This window comes from Carex rostrata, chromosome 2 (genome assembly GCF_964058835.1).
Source record: "Carex rostrata chromosome 2, lpCarRost1.2, whole genome shotgun sequence".
NCBI lineage: Eukaryota > Viridiplantae > Streptophyta > Magnoliopsida > Poales > Cyperaceae > Carex > Carex rostrata.
Genome location: NC_135919.1, coordinates 12,115,858 through 12,129,937, shown reverse-complemented (window position 1 = coordinate 12,129,937; position 14,080 = coordinate 12,115,858). Strand labels below are relative to the sequence as shown.

The following is a 14,080-nucleotide window of genomic DNA, read 5'->3' as shown; positions in this document are numbered from 1 at the left end:
GTCATACACTAAAATCAGAGTTTCCTACCAAAAGTTATGAACATTTAAAATTTAAAAACAATGTATCGATGTATTATTGTAAAAACATCGATGATGCGCTCATATTTTATACTCTGATTAATTCCGGCACCATCGATATTTCATTACGGAATATTAATGTGACGTTGATGTTAGAACAATATTTCGGCATTTGAGTAATATGAGTTCACCTTTTTTTTTATATGGTATGCATAGAACTCACGTGTTATGCGCAGACAATGTTTGTGTATATGGCAACATTAAAATTTTTCAGAAATTAATAATAAAATTTAAAAATTGAAATAATAAGATGGTAGATAAAATAATTTCGGGGGACGGAGGAGGTGGGAATTCGATCGAATCCTCTGAGATATCTCAAACTTTGCGTGACGTTTTAGAAAATCACAACCGTCCAACGTTATGTACGAATCTCAAAGCACAAATAATATTGGCCCCTGCATCATCCCCGAATAGGCACCGTACACGTCAGTCATGCATGCGCTGAGATATCTTAGATGATTTGAGTTATGGTTGTTGGTGTTTATTCGTGAGGTTCTCTCGAGTTATGTAGAATAGAAGAGAAATCAACATAAAATATCTCTGTTAGTGTTTATTGATGAGAGCGTGTAGCACATGGTGATGGGTCCAAAATACTGGTGGTACCTGAGGATGCAATAGAGAAAGTACGAATGGCCGGGGCCAAAAAATTCGGTATCTATTTAATAATTTAAACATAGAAAGATGGCTTTAAGATTCGTTGCGTTATTTTCTCTATTGTATTTTAGTAACCTGAGGGGAATACAGATTCCATGATGACAACAAGAGAGGTCTTCTTCGTGGGCTAGGCTTTTGGGCCGATTATGAACTTAAATCCCACAACATTCAACTATTCAAGTATACATGAAGTCAGTTATTATATTTTATAATATTTTAATATTTTTGTTTCACACATTTTGTCTTTTTAGATGCTTGTTCATGCTAGTAGTATGACTTATTTAACTAGTACTAAAGTTGTTCTCCAATATTTATATCCTCATTCCTTTAAGAATTCATTTTCAAAAAGAGAGGGTTCAAATGCCTCTATTTTTGGTGCCTCCACCATGCCTCAATTTTTAAAAACTTTAATAACTCAAAATTTAAAACTTAAAAGTTAAAATAAAACCGTTAGATGTGATCTATGTTATTTTCTCTCTGTGTTTATAAAAAATTATCACACTTCATTTTTTTTTTATGTGAATCAATAAGTTCAAAAATCAACGTCTAGAAATTATCCACATTAGTACGTTTTTTACAAGCTCTTGATGACAACTCAAATAAAATTGGAATGTCATAATTTTTTACATGTCCATAGATAAAATGATGTAGATCATATCCAACGGTTTTATTTTAACTTTTAAGTTTTAAATTTTGAATTATTAAAGTTTTAAAAAATGGAGGCATAGTGGAGGCACAAAAATTGGAGGCATTTGAACCCTCCTCTTTCAAAAATGTACTGATAAAATTAATATGTGAATTATATATGAGGTTAAGATATAAATTCTATTATTATTTTATTTATTTTGAATATCAGAGAAAATTAAACTATAACAATCAAAAAATAAATAGTTGACATGTCTTATAATTTATATTCAATTATTGTGCATGTCTTATAATTTGATTATATATATGATATATTTCTAATATAATTTGAAAACTCATATGGGTATGGATTTTGAATAAGATGTTGTGGCTCGGTTTAGGAATTTATATCATAATTTTGATTTATTGATCTTAGCACTTATGAACTAATATTTTTTTTATGTTTGGAGTGATATTTAAGGTTACTATTGTTACATTTTTCTTTTCTTACAAATAGTAGTACTTATAAATTGTGAATAAATAAAGAGTGAAGAATATGATAAACAAAAGAAAAGTTTAGTATTTATTTATTTTGTGTTTCTTTTCCTTTTGTCTCTTTTGATTATTGTCATGAATTTTTTTAATTTTAATTAAGTTATTATTGTCAAAAAATATTTGAACTTTTATGCAAGACCTACATTTACGTAACAATAATATTACACTTTTGGGCATTTGCAACACCTCCAACATAATTAAACAATAAAACAGTTTTTTTGTTTCTTAAAAAAATTAAACATGTTCTTTATCAAAAAGAGCCATTATATTTTATTGTCTTTATTAAATAACACTAAGTATTTGCGTGAATCATTGCAAAGTCAGGTGAATTGGAAGAATTCTCAAATTAAGGAACAAATTGCAGCAATTTTAATATACAACTAATAAAAATCTGACGGTGTTATTTTCAAATTTATAATATTTCTCCTTTTCGTCTTTTGCTGATTTTATATTGTGTTAGCCCATTATAATAATCTTTAGAAGGATAGAAGCCCACTAAACTCAATGAATCTTGTAATCCAATCATAATGGATGCAAGATACTGGCTGGCCCTTTTCACAAAAGCCTAGTCTACAATTCGAAAGGGTTGTAATTAGAAAATATGTGCTGCAATTAGAAACTACGACTTGTCGATTCATTCAAATATGTGCTGCAATTAGAAAATTCAAATATGTGCAGCAATTAGAAACTACGACGTAGATGATATGAATCATGAAGCTTTGCTGATCCATACAAAGCCGCCTGGATGGAATTCAAATCCATAGAATAAGATCTGAGTCGTCAGTTTTAGTCTGATACAATCTTAAAACGAACCTTCCTATATCATTTTTTGCTGAACCGGGGAGTCCAGTAATACCAGGAACTGTACTGCTTAAAACCATGAAGCGTTCAAGAACCGAACTGAACCGTACCGATCGATTGAAGCCCTTTTTATGTTCCCCCCTCTGAATATATTAAATGAATGGGAGCTGATTTATGAGACCCCATTGAAAGAACTTCTGCACTTACCAATCCAAAACTGAGCGTATTTGGGACGATTCCTATTTAAAAATTGTTTTTTACTTGCTTAAATTTGAATGTCTCAGCAGTATTTTTTCAGCTTCGGTAAAGGGATTTCTGAGATTTTAATAACACTAAATAATCCATTGACCCCCAGTCATTTTTCCTCTTTAAAAATATATATATATATATATATTTTTCTTCCAAGAATTTTAGTCGACTCATATTTCTCATTTTGTTTTCATTTTACCAGAACTCTCCCTGTTATTCATTAATTCCCAAGCACCCAAAAACCAAGGGCGTAGAAACTTAATTGTCTAACAAAAAGATTTGACTTGGCTGGTCAAATCTTGATTCAGCAGTCAACACTTGAATTTCGAGAGGAGCCACTTCAGTTGACCATTCCGGTCAAATATTATAGACCAGAGGACAAGATAGCAGTAAAAGGAAGCATTTAAATAAAAAAAGATATTAAAAATGAAAGGTTGGTGGGAAATGAATCGGTCAACTTATGGAAGAATGTACTGGTACTTTGCGAAGGAATCGTGACAGTTCGATAGGCATAATATCAAATTCATGTGAGATTATAATCGTTCAAGTCGCATCAAGATTTGTGTGAATATATTAAAGTTTTAACGGATAAGTGCATATAAATTTTGATACAGATCAAACGGCTGCAAATAATTTGATTTGATGTCTATCAGACTGCTAATCACTCCAAAAAGAATATATCAATATAAATAGTGAACAAACCCACACTCACATAGAGGAGTATATGATAATAAAATAAATATATTAATATGAATAGTCAACCTGATTTAGTTAGATTGCACTAGGAGAAAATCAGGCCTGATTTGCCCCCAAAATAGCAAATGGGGAATGTCAATGCTACGAAGGTGCCCCAACAAACACTTCTATCTTGACTTCCAAATTCCAAAATGGAAAGAGAAGAGATTCTAGATCTAGAAGAAGCAAACATTCAAAATTTCAACAATTTGTCAAGCTTATCTTTTTGTTAAGCTGCCAGGAAACATCACCTTTCCGTAACATATTTAATTAAATGATTAATGAAATCATATTTTTTTCATCATCATTTCCATAATAGAATCAAATGATAATTTTATATGTTAACAGGATTCCAAATCGTGAGTATACATGTGTGTATTGATATCTCTGAAGAGATATCAACACACGCGTACAGGCGTGTTTTCTTCCTGGAGGAAGAAAATCAGGCGTATGCGTATACTTGTTGAACCCTACAGTTGTAAAACTAGATGTGATCGGGGAGCAAAGCAAAATGGGAATAAAACTTTAGTGAAAAATCTGATCGGAAGTTGAGAGTGATAGAAGAATTGAGAGTTCATTTTATCTCTGTTTACTAGTTTAGGCTTAGCGTAAGCAAACTCTAACTAGGCTTATAGTGCCAAATGTTATAAATTAGAAGAACAACATTGATTGTTTTTAATTCATTGCAGATGAATTCTTATTGATAGATAATTGTTTCCGATAAATAAATAAATAAATCCGAATTATTTACATCAGAGACAGATCTAAGTAGATCCAATGGGGTTGACCCATTTAATTTTCAAAATTTTATATTTATGTTTAATTTTCTATATAATTTAACATAAAATATCATGATATGGTAAAATTAATTCCCATTCTCGCATAAAATTTGTATATAATTAACCCCCATAGTCTAAATTTTTTATATAATTGATCCATACGTGTTTGATCCCCATTGTTCGAAAATCTAGCTCTACCTCTAATTTACATTATATTTTTTTTTATTAAAATATTTACATTTTATTCTATTGAATTGAACCGAACTCTTGACAAGTTAGTTCCGATCGATCTGATAACTCTTTTTTTTTTTTTTTTGAAAAGTCTGATAGAGTGATCTGATAACTCAACCGCACAAAATTGTTACCAAAAAAATTGTACCGATTTTAGCCCTAGGCTTTGAAAATTAGCATGTTCCCTATGTTGACTGCTGAATGAAGGTTTGATCGTTGAACAAGACAATCCTGACCTTCAACCACATGGTATTAATTGGGGAAGGAGATCACCTGCCCCCTTGGTCACTGTCGGATGGGGCCGGTCACTATTAATTTTTGAATTGGAGGTCCACCGACAATGATTCTGGAGTCAGGAATTTCATGCCCCCAGGAAGGCAGATGATTCGGTCTCATTAATTGGAGAATACTAACCATATCTCAGCCAATTATTTTATAATTTCAAAGATTCTCTTGAAGTTTCAATATGGAGACAGATAAGAAAATTTTTTCTAGCTATATACCGGTTTTACCCTTTTATTCTATCTCTTTCTTAAATGTCTCAATTAATACAAATATTAATAAAGGAAAAATTAATAAAGGAAGGTATTTCTTCGATGAATTTTCTGCTTCATGCGCAATATCTAAATGCAAATCTAACCGTGACCTAAACTTGATGAATTAAATAATTCATGCATAATATTTAGAACAAATATTTGCAATTTTATCCTGGAAAGTAGTAGAATTAGTAAATTCATTACATACTTTATAATTGTTCATAATATAATTAGTTGACACTTATTATAAGCTTCTTTCTTTTAAGTCAAAGAGAATAAAACAAATGTACTGAGTAAATACCCAATTCCAAATGCTTGAAATAATGCAAATTCCACAAAGTAACTAATTTGAGCAAAGTACACTTTTATTTTTCCTATCTCACTTATACCATAACAATGATGAAAAATCCTCAAATATATAAAAAATTAAATACCTATTCAAAACAACATCAATAAGAAAAAATCATCAAATATTAAAAAAAAAAATTTAGAACAACATCTATAGTTTGTCAAAAAAAAGTTTCTACAAATTAAATCAAATATTCATTGCTTGCTTCATAATCATCTCCGTTTGTGTGATTTCTATAATTTAGTCATTTCCGGCGAAATGCATTGACGGAAGCTTCGACAAACTTAAAACTAAAAAGATCTCGTCGTGTAGAACTTATTGCCTTTCTCTTATAATCAACTTTGGTGGACGGCCTTTAGAAGGTCGAACATTAGGTTTGAAGATAACATCAAATGGATTTAGGAGTTCACTTATCTAGAGAATTTGCCTTGGCGGTATGCCGGTATTTCATATTTGTTCATATTGGTTGAAATATCTGATTTCTTCTTGCGATAGCCTACGGCATATAGCATGTCTAGTTACATATAATTGTACATTGTACCATCGTCGAGGAAATTGAAAAATGTGATTTGAAGCATGCAATGCACAGGAAAAAGTTTGTAGAAATTGCACTAATTTACCGACAAATCCTTACTGTTCAAAATTTTTGTATAAACCACAAGACAAAAGAACTTGTGCCAGAATAACAAATAAAACAAAAATCATCTTGAGTGCCTTTTGATTTACCAAAATAATAAACAAATATCAATTTAGTTTAGGTATAAAAACATATTGTAAGAGTATGATATATTGTCAATTTCTAAATAGCATAATTAGCTTTTTGATTCTCATCTTGGATCTATATGCAATCAAAACTTAATCAAAGAAAAAACGCACAAATTGACAATAAGCTCAGACCCCTATCTTAATGTTTAGAGATTAATCACTAATAATTTAGCTGACACTTTAATTTACTAGTATTAATTGTTCACAATGATATATAATGCAACTACTTTTTTTTAAAGAAAACAATATCATTTCAATTACTATATGTTCTAAAATTTTATAAGAATTTGGGTCACATCTCCCTAATGTATAGGTTCTAATGTATAAAACTATAAGAGCTCAGATTAGCTATACAATTGATTTTTTTTTTTTTTTTTTTGTACGTATAGGTTGAAAAGATTAAGAGAAAGGAGATACACGAAAGGAGAAAGAAAATATGAAAGATACAGGAAGGGAGAAATGAGATATGGGTTTGAAACATATTTGTTTTTGGAGAAGAACCTTTATTTATGTAACTTTTATATTAATTAAGATATTTAAGAGTGGAAGAGAGGAGAAGGGTACAACCGGTATTTGAAGAAAAAAAATCCTCTTACCTCTCAATTTTACTAAAAAAATATTTGTATACCTGGCAGCGCCTGACCGGTTTTACTAAAAAAATAGAAGTTTCAATATTTGTAAGAAGTACAACATCAATCATTGTTTCAATATTTACTTCATAGAGAAGGTCACTGTTAATGTCCTTTTATTTCTTTAATTATCAGAAACATTACACGGAAGCCACGGAGGTAATATTGGCAAAGATGCAGGCAGGGTGCAAAATGCAAATTTAACAATTCGTCATCTTTCTATATATTCTACAATAAATCACTACGCATCCAAAGATTTATTGTTGTTTTTAGGAGAATAATTAGATTCAACCGAAATTAAATATTCGCACTGGATCTTTCTGGAAAGAGTACCTTTTCAGTTTTCACTACTATTATTTTATAGAAAAAGGACATCGTTGAAATTTATAAAATATATAAAAATCAATCGTTAATATCGTTGTTTCAAATCGATTATACGGTAATCTGATTTAGAAAAGTTTATCCCAAGAAAATAAACTCCAAAAAGATTAAATGAGAAAAAAAGGGAAAAAAAATATATGAACAGAGAAGACCTAGAACTTGAAGTACTGCTACCTCTATTCTAATCAAAACAAACTAGGGCTTTTTGAAATCCCATCAGAGGCTCCAGCCGAAGTACTGCTACCTCTATCAAAAAAAGAGCCTTACTGGGCCCTAAAACAAATTAATAAATTAGTGCGAATCTTTTCCCCTCATACCTCTCTCTCTCTCTCTCTCTCTCTCAATTTACATACCATCCAAAAACAGAGAAGACCTAGAACTTGAAGTCAACCCTAGGTTGACGAAAGTCAATATAGTAAAGTATCATCATCAAAAAGCATGTCATCCCTTGGTTCTTCTTTAGCTTTTGATGCTGTGCCACTGTCATCCCTTTCTCTTAACTCTTGTGATTGCTGCTGTTGTTGGTTCATATAAGAGCTTGCCGGGTAACTGAACCCGGAATAGCCGTACATGCCCGCATTCTGCATCATTTCAAGCCCGAATTGAGCTTGACTTGTACCTGCTGATGGGTCTGTTCTGGCACCAAAAATTGAGTTGGCAATGAATGGGTTAGGATAGTTTGGCATTGCCGATGGTCTAATTGCCATGCCTAAGTAATTGTTGTTTAAATTTATATTCGTGTTCTCTGCCGATGGTCGGTAGAGCGCATGTGCCGTGCTTCCACGGGCTGCGGGTACATCGTGGTTATGTTTTCCCTCGTAAGTTGTGATCACGGCCCTCAGATCTTGTGATGCTCTCTCCACATGCTTTCTCACCGGGCAACCGGCCGTTGTGCACTTGTAGTAACTCCTACATGTAATAGAAGTAACACAAAACAATTAATGAACCTATTTGAGAGCATTAACTTTTCAATTAATTTAAAAGGTTTATCCGTTTTCTTGATTATTTGTTATTATGAAAGATAATTTAAAAAATCTAACCTCGGATTCGGATTTCCCTTGACGACTTTCTGACCGTATTTCCTCCATCGATACCCATCGTCCAGTATATCGATATCGCTCATAGTCTGAACTACTACTCTCGGCTCTCTAACTGTTCTATTTCCTGAAATTGTTATTCCCTGATCACCGTCGCCTTCTCTTCTCCTGAAATTATAAATGAAATAATTAAGTTCGCATAATAATTAAACATCATCGTAATCATCATCTGAATTTTTTTTTTAAACATAAAATGAAATAAATTAACACAGCAGCTTACCATTTCTTAGAATCAGGTTCATCCTCATCGAGTTCATCCCCGACATTCCTCTGGGAGCTGAGCTCCATCTCATCATCCCCAAAAGATGCCGATGAATTCTCAGGTGTTGCAACTTGAGTTGCAGATGGGGCACCGAAAGAATCTGATGCTTCCCCTGCAGCTGATGCTTGCTGAAGCATTTGTATGGAACTCGAGTTGCGTCTCGTCGACTGTGGTTTAGGATGGTTGTGTGCACCTTTGTAGACTATTTCAGTTATCTGCCCATCCAAGGATCTCTCTACTTTTTTCTTTGTCGGGCAGTTCGGGAAGGTGCACTTGTAGTAACTACGCGGATTCTCGCTTCCTTTTACTTGCTTTTGCCCATACTTTCTCCAGTTGTAACCGTCGTCAGATCTTTTATTTAAAGTTTGTGTGGATTGGATTGGAGCTTGTACTGTAGGAAGTTCTGAAGAATCTGTTTGAATTGGTCCGGTCGTGTTATTAGCGTTTGATTCTTGATAATTCCATGGGGCACTTACCTGTTTCATTGTAATCATAGATTTATTATCATAAATGTTGTTGACAAGGTAAAGATTACATATTGGAATGGATAATTTGCTAAAATTTACCGATGGCGGTACGGAAGCAGAAGCCTGAAACATGGATGATTGCATAATTTGATTTGTCGGTTGGGTCTGAAATGAGAAATCCGGGTAACATCTCTGTTCATCTTTGACTTGTTGCTCTTCTCTCCAATTGAATACTTGAGATGACATAGTTCCAGTTGTAGGAGATGGAAATGCCTGAGGTGAAGATAAAAAAAATGTTTCACTTGTTAATAGATGATCATACAATTAGGATACACAAAAGGAGGAGGATGCAATATCTACTTACACCAGAGGATAGCAGGATAGACGAGTCTAAGAAATCAGCTTGGTGGGGCCCAGGTGTCAGAGCAAAGAATGATGAAGGAGAAACAGGAGGAGGTGAAATTGGAACTGAAGTAGGTAATTGTCTAAACTTCGATGCATAATCACCTCCGCTACTCCCGGAAAAGAAATCAGAGAACGATGTCGGCCGAGAATTGGCCGAGGTATTGAGGCTACCCCCCGGAGAAGTCATTGAGAGAGAAAGAGGAACTAGAGAAAGAGAAGCGGGTTTCAGGTTTTGAATGATCGGTGTCAGATGTGTTGCTAGTCTCTGTTTTATTGAAGCATGGAAAGGAGGAAGTACGAGAAATTGAAGATGGTATGAGGCAAGCAAAGACAACTTCAAGGGAGGGTTATATAGGAGGTTTGAATATTTGACCATTGACTGGTCAAAGCTCGTGTTTTGACTGGCGGCTGTCCCTCTTGTCTGAAAAGAGAATTTTCTTTCGCACTTATTGGATGGCACGTAGAAGTTACATCTCTAATTGGCAGACGCATGTTCCTGGTTAAGAATGATGTGGTAGGTATGCGAGTGGGTTTCGTGAGAAATCGTAGATCATTCGATGTGAATATTTAAATAGAGGGTTTTAGCTTAGTCGTGGCAATTTATTTGACTTGTTCCATGAGATTAATAGTTTAGTACTAAGATATGGTTTAATTTGTTTATTAGATTATGCAACAGTAGATCCGCTGTTGCTATGTTTTGTCCAGCTGCTGCTAGTGTACTACGTACTGTACTACGTAGTGTATTACGTCACACTACTACATACAAAAGGGGATACCAAGCAATGTCCAGAAGCTTTGTTGCCTCTAAAACTGGAATGGCAGCAGGGTTGACCAAGACAATGTCTCATTTTTCATGGTATTTGTAATTAGTTTTTGGTAGTTTCTTTTTCCGGAATATAATATTTTGAGTAAGGGCCGAGTGTTATGGACAGTATAAAGTCTTCCGTGTTATGGTCTAAAGAATCAATTCAATAAACTTCAAACTTCGATCTAAGTGATTCAGTAAAATTGTTATATAATGAACTTGTAAAATGTCAATTTTTTCTGTTTTTGATTTTGTTTTACTATTTTTTTATAATTTATGAGCAAAAAATGACTTAAAAATAAAAAAAAAATTGCCATTGTTATCTTTCATAAATCATAAAAAATAGTTAAAAAAATTCAAAGATAATAAACATTGGTATTCTACAAATTCATTAAATAACAAATGAGTGAGTCTATGGTAATATGCATATTACGATTTGGCACCGTGCTACGGCTCTATATTCGAGTTTTCAAATCCTAACGGTCGATCCAAACCGTTCATCTTGTTCTCCATATTAATATGTGTTTGGAGACCAAATTTTACATTTTTTGAAATTGTTTTACTATTTTTTTAGATTTATTGAAAATCACTGTTTTTGGATGGTCCAGAATTTTCAGATCAAGTGATTTTCTAAATATCTAAAAAAATAGTAAAAAAATTTCAAAAAATGTAAAATTTGGTCTCCAAATACATATTAATACGGAGAACAAGATGAACGGTTCAGATCGACCGTTAGAATTTGAAAACTCAAATATAGAGCCGTAGCACGGTAACAACCCGTGATATGCATAGTACCATAGACTCACTCATAACAAATTTACTGAACTACTTAGATCAAAATTTGAAGTTTATATAATTGATTTTTGAAATCGTAGCAGGCCTTATGCTATCCATAATACCTAGTAATATTTCATAAACAAATTATTCTCAGAGTGAAAAAGAACTTCAATTTTTATGCCTCTAGATTTTAAATTTTATTAACAAAATTTCTAAGATGCAAATAATAAAATAAAAACGTTTGATATATTTTAAATTTTCTACATATGTGAAAATTTTTGGTGGCATATTACGATTTACGAGTACATAGCCAAAATAAAAGATAGGACCGGACAGAAGTTTAGAATGGAATGCATTATGATAATTGTTATAAATTACAAGCATAATCTTCCAATTACATCTAGAAAGGTCAAACTAAAATAGATATATTCGGATTTTTTTTAGCCAAGAACTGGCACCTCTGTTCTTACTTCGCTCTGCCACTGACATGTTATATATTTGAGAGGTATTGACTGTATGAAAAAAAAAATGCTTAGAAATAGAATCTTAGTATTGGTGATTTTTACAAACCTCATGATGATGCTCACAAGAAGAAGCATAAATAATACTTCTTTTACAAACACAAAAAAGTGATATAAATCACATCTAATATTTGTTACATTTTTTTAATATTCTATAACTAAGAAACTAAGATTTGTAATTCTCCTGAGTTCGGTCTTCTTTATGCTACTATGGAAATTGAAGCTCTATTAAATTTAGTTGTGTGGTAGTTCAAAAAATTTATTTTAATTATTGTTATTGTTATTGTTATTGTTATTGTTATTGTCATTGTTATTGTTAATATTTAAGTTTAAGATAGTCTAACATACATGTATTTCATATAAAAATGTTGTTCAAATTTAAAGTAGCACTTGTTTGTACCGATTTGATAGTTGTTTAGCATTTTAAATCAAATTTACAATTTTAACGATGTAAGTTTAATAGCTTTGTGATGGATGCAACCAATTAAATTCTTTATTTACTCGAATTTGATATCCACCTTGTATAAATAATTAATAATGCATCTACTATTTTTAATTTAAGTAATATTTTATTGGATATTAAATTAATGTATCATAAAAGTTAGATCGCTAGAATTACCTTTCAAGTTATGAAATTGGACAAAAGCATCATCTCCCAGCTTCTAAGAAGTTTTTTATTATTTTAGTAATTCTTATTATTTGACAGAAGCATCATCTCCCAGCTTCAAAATTTGTCATATTTTGCTGCTGTGTCCACAGAAAGAACAAAAAAAAAAGTCAATTTAGATCTGAAAAAAAGAAATCGGTTCCAAAAAATTATTTAATCTTCTACAAGTTTATTCATAGACAATAAGTTTATTCAAGCTGTGGATAAAAGCATACAAAACTCTATAAGTAAAGGTAAGGGTATAATGAGAAAATATAGATCTTAAAAACATTTAAATGTGAGTAATGAACTCTATGGGTAAATAGAACAGAATAAGAAGAGTTAAGGGATATATTCAATATAATAAATAGTGTAGAGATAAATAGAAAATTGAAGAAGTTTAGGAGGGTACATAGAAAATTAACTCATTTATCAAATGTATAGAAATACATTTACAGTTTAGTTTTATTGGATGAGTTTGAAGGCTTTCAATATAGATATTAATTACCATTTACTGTATAGTAATAGATTACATGGCTGGAAACAACAAGATGACTAGGTCACGTGGCACCAAGTACCAACGCAGTATGAGTGCTGACGTACAGTTTCAGGAGGATAATGCTGAAGTCATCCCCTTTACTGTAGTCGAGTAAGCACCAAGAGGCAAACTCAAAGGGCAAGGGAGTACCAAAGCTAAACAGCCCCCTTCGGGTGATAAAGTCGAACCATTTGTGTGGCCCGCTGGACCCGAAGAAATCCACTATTCAGGGGGAAAAGGCCAACTCATGGCGACCTTGCGATGTGTTATACAACAGCACATGGGTGATGTTGCCGCATTAACCTTTAATGGAATTCCTCAAAATCAAAAGAACGCTATTTACCGAGAATTCTTGGTGTTGTCTCATTACAAACATTTACTCTTTATTAATCTGTTCTCGTTCAATTTAAATTAATCAATATAATTTTTGACACAATATGAACTTAAAATTGTTTTCTTCTTTTTGAGTAGACACAGTACCAGTGGGCTCCATTTGTGAAAGACATACCTACAACTCACAAGGTTCTCAAGGATTGTGCTAATAAGTTGTGGTTTGATTTTTTTAGCAATCTTCGAAAAAATCTAATCGAGATGCATGATGATACCGTAGCAGATTGGAGGGAATTCGTGCCATCTTGGTGCCTCCACCAAGAGCGTGTTGGAATGGTTTTATTGCCCTTTGGAGTCAACCAGCTTGGCAGCATAGGGACAATCAAAACAAAACTAACCCTCAAAGTCAGAGGTGGTCCATCATTTGGACAGTAAGTCCTATAAACTCACCGCAGCCGACATGGTTCTTTCTTCAACTCAAACTATTATATAGGAAAAAAATGGTGGACGGTTCCCATCCGCACTACGCCTCTTTCTCCGTGGTAGGCTAGGTGAGTGGGCATGTCAGGAATTGGAAGGTATCTCACAAGTCGATGATGAATCAAGTGATGATCAAGTGCAAACACCTAGCACAATTTCATGCAATGACGTTGATGCCATGTAATTTCTTGATGAGAAATCCCCCGCAGTTTTGGTAATTTCTTTTAAATTTATGATTCATTTAAAATATCACAGTAAGTAGTGTAGTAAAATGCGATTCTATGCGGCCGCAAATGCGTTTGGGGTTGAATTCCGCATAAAAAATCATTATGCAATTCCATTGATTCAAACCCATTATCTAGGTCCAGACCCAAAAATAACCTCCA

General features: G+C 32.7%; 1 protein-coding gene across 2 annotated transcripts; it reads right to left on the bottom strand.

Moving 5' to 3' along the window:
- Nucleotides 1–7,595: 7,595 nt before the first annotated feature.
- LOC144575148 (WRKY transcription factor WRKY24-like) lies at nt 7,596–9,988 on the bottom strand. 2 transcript variants are annotated; one of them, XM_078325269.1, is made up of 5 exons: nt 9,557–9,988; nt 9,292–9,465; nt 8,684–9,201; nt 8,407–8,571; nt 7,596–8,275 (listed from the first exon to the last, which is right to left on the bottom strand). In XM_078325269.1, the coding sequence occupies exons 1-5, from the start codon at nt 9,971–9,973 to the stop codon at nt 7,774–7,776; spliced, it is 1,776 nt and encodes a 591-aa protein (XP_078181395.1). In that variant the 5' UTR covers nt 9,974–9,988; the 3' UTR covers nt 7,596–7,773. The 2 variants fall into 2 exon arrangements, with proteins under 2 accessions (XP_078181395.1, XP_078181400.1); XM_078325274.1 differs by having other exon boundaries at nt 8,684–9,202; nt 9,326–9,465.
- Nucleotides 9,989–14,080: the final 4,092 nt, after the last annotated feature.